Raw genomic sequence first — 3,588 nt, forward strand, 5'->3', positions numbered from 1 at the left:
TATTATCTTTATAATCAAATCAATTAGAAGAGGTTGTAAAGAGGAGGAACTGAAAGCATTATTAAAAAATCTCTAGGTGTTACCTGTGCCTCAGAGATAGGCTTAAGGAAAGGTGAGAACTCTCTATCCACAAAGAAACACTTTTTTTTTTTAGTGAATAAAAAGTGCTTAACACTACTGAGATAGCAATCTCTAATAAAAATTCTACTCAGGTAGAATAATAAAATCCTACCAAATACTAACCTGAAATACTGCCTCTCTAGCAAGGACATAAAATATATATCTTGATCCATTGTATGAGAATATAAAACAAAAATATAATTTCTTGTGAATACATCTATTTTTTATTGCAGCATATACTCCTAAGTAGCCAAGAAATCCTTGGCATAGAGAGTATTTTTTTTTCATTTTATTTTGGAACAGCCCAACCAGAAGTTTTCCATCAAAGCTAGTTCCACATTTTGAAGAGACTGCTTATTCTCGGTATATTCTTTCTCAAACCTTTTAACTTCTCATCTTCCTTCTCCCTTACCTTCGTCCTTACCCTCCAGCCTACGAATCTTTCAAGGATTATACCACCTTCCACCATATTAGTTAGTATAAAAAACTTCAGAAATAAATTGAACTATTTGCCAAAATAGTACATCTAGAAAGTCAGCCACTCCAGACAGATCAGTTAGGAGAGCTAGAAGTTGAAAGACTAATACCATTGGCATCTAAAAAAAAGTTTAGATGAGTTGGACAGATGGCTGTGTTTTAATAAGAGAATATAAATAACTGGAAAACTATTTGAGTCTATAGACTTGCTGAAAGGTGACTTGCACACAAATTCACACACTCAGGGACAAACCCAAAACATCCTCCACCTTATTACATGTTAATATAAATTATTCCAAAGGCTGCCTGTCTCTTTCTTGCAACAGTCATTTCACTGACCTTACTGAGAGTTCTAGTACCATTGCACCAATATTTTAAAATAAGGAGGTTTTTTAATGTCAGTTTAATTTGCTCCACCTCCCTGAAAGGAAGTTAGGTGACTATCTTTAGGAAGAGATACACTTTATTATTAAACTTGACAAGTATTACAATTAGTGATGAACAACAGAAAGTGAACCTTTCATGACGGATACACAGATAGCATTGTTGTGCTGTCAAAAGCATCACCGCATTACTAAATGTTTTGTACACAAGGCTCAGTGGGACCTTAGGTGGTTTTAGGTTCTACCTGCCAGTGACCCTACTTACTCTGGGAGGATGGAAGGGAAAAAGAAAAGAAGAAGCATGAAAGGATGAGGTGGCCCAGCTATGTACAAATAGTGTTGCTGTTGCAGCAGCATCTGCATACAAGAATTTCAGAAGAGTTTGGTACTATACGGGATGAAGAAAACCACTCAGCAATAGAAAGTACTGTGGCAATATTTTTTCCACCACATGACAATGGTACTTACCATATTTGTGTGGCGCATAAGAGAGGTAGATGAAAGGGTTATGCCATGATCATCATCAATAACTAATATGGAGGAAAAAAGGGTGATTATGCAGATGAAATCTGCCCTTATGCACAGGAGTAGACATCTCAGAGCTCTGCAAATCTGCTTAAGTACAATGTTCGCACAGGAGCCATTAATTAATCCCAGTCAAACCTGAAATTTATAGGAGGTTTAGTATTTAAACAGGATTACTTCTTATAACCAGTTGCCGGGGATTACACTTTGTTATGTGTCACATAAAGCCTACGATACGATTGAATATTTTTCAGCCTACAACTTAATCTTTGAAGAGTCCATGATATTGTAACATTCTCCTAAAGGAGAGATGTCTGGATAGTCACTGAGAAACACTAGTGCAGCTGAAATGCCACTACTCCGCAAGTTTTTTGTCCCTGTTCCTCTGCAGAAGGTTAATACTCATCTAGTAAAATGAGAAAAACAGATCACGTGGGCATGTCTCATTTGCTTTAGTGCAAAGGGAGCTGGATAATGAAACCCAATATAGAAAGCTGTTTAAGCTAAATGCTTCTGTACTTAAGCAGAAATGAGGAACTCAAAGGCTCTCTCTTCCACCAGTATGTGTTCTGGTGCGGTGGGAGGTGACTTCTATCAGACACCTAATGATGTAGCTGGAAGTTGGTAACACCTCTGATGAGCACAGTCATTTTGCAGAGCCTCTGACTGAGCTTTGCTCTTTGTCCCACGAATGAATTCAGGTAAATGCTGTTCTTAAATCAAATGCAAGGAGCTGCTACAGGACAATGCAATCAACTTTGGGATATCATCTCCATCCCCGTCAAGAACACAATCTTGAAACTCTCTGTGCCAAATGAGGGTGCTTTCTCACAGGGTCTCACACACGCAGATGCTATTTTTCTGTTGTGTGATCCCCACAGCAGTCACAAGGAGGGTCGGAAAGGAATTTGCTATTTTATATTATCATAAGGAAGAAAGACAACAACAAAGATTTGAGCAATTTGCCACTAGTAGCAAAGGCATCTGCAAAAATTTGCATTTAAAAATACAAAATGAGACATGCTGAGTGACATAATTCCCCTTGCTCTGTCTCCATTAACAGTCAGCAAAATCAGGGAGTACTAGTTTTAGCTGTAAAGAACTTCAGCGGGCAGGTTAGAATACAAACGTTCCTTGCAAGACAGTGGGCTAGGCTCACAGTGTGATTAATTGCCTATCACGTACAGCACCACGAGTGGGTCAGGCCATGCTATAACTCAGACAACACCCTCAGGAGGTTATTATCTTAGGCACTTAGAAAGTTATTCTGCAACTTGGTTAAAAATAAACCCTAGATTTTTAAAAGATTTGTTAAAAATCATTATTTTATTGTTAAAATATTGAACTCTCTAATTTTTGTTGCTTAAATATTATTAAATTTTTACCTATTGCTAAAATTGAAAACAACGGACGCTACAGTCCTATGTGAATTATTTTGATGCTATGCCGTTTTCAGATTTTGATAGACTGAAGCTCTTCTGCATAGACAATGCGTTGTTCTATTGCAAGAGTGTGGGGGAGCTGGAAGTATGGGAGACAAGGGTCAAGGACACCAACAGCAGAGTAGGAACATTATCAAAATTGAAGAAAATCATGTGATCTAGAGAAGTGCATTGAAATAGCTCGCACTGCTGAAATTAAAATGGGTTTAGTCTAAGTTTTAAGCACAATGCATTGCCATGAGTAGTCCATTTTGTACGTCTTGGTTGCATTGAGACTCTGCACTCAGGTAGATCTAGATTTGAAGACTTTGAAACTTACTGTAAGTGCAAAAATCTCATTAGATTATGGGCTATAACTTTACTGTAAGCTCTGGCCAGGTATTGTAGAATTTTATAAAGTCTTCGCTATCAATAAATAAATATATATGTGCCAAGCTTGAACTCACATTCTAAAAACATCTCATTTTCAGGCTTGATAAATAGAGACGATGAGAGTTTAGAATGTTAGTAGTGCCAGCTGTCACAGTAACTGTACATAAGCTGCTGCTATGAACAGTCGCTTTTCTCGAACAAAGCACCCGATCCCTATAGGCGAGGGGATGGCTGTAAGAGCTCGGCGAGGTTCAGCCGCCCACGGCCCT

The 3,588-nt window shown here is 38.0% G+C and overlaps 1 protein-coding gene across 1 annotated transcript in view; it reads right to left on the reverse strand.

Moving 5' to 3' along the window:
• Positions 1 to 1,448: 1,448 nt before the first annotated feature.
• The window catches only part of STXBP5L (syntaxin binding protein 5-like), a gene marked incomplete at both ends in the record, with an annotated part of 100,797 nt that continues 98,657 nt past the window's right edge, over positions 1,449 to 3,588 (reverse strand). Inside the window, one exon of the mRNA XM_009875158.1 lies at positions 1,449 to 1,510. Coding sequence (XP_009873460.1) covers positions 1,449 to 1,510 — 62 coding nt within the window. The remainder of the gene's footprint in view (positions 1,511 to 3,588) is intronic.

Source organism: Apaloderma vittatum, unplaced genomic scaffold (genome assembly GCF_000703405.1).
Source record: "Apaloderma vittatum isolate BGI_N311 unplaced genomic scaffold, ASM70340v1 scaffold14598, whole genome shotgun sequence".
NCBI lineage: Eukaryota > Metazoa > Chordata > Aves > Trogoniformes > Trogonidae > Apaloderma > Apaloderma vittatum.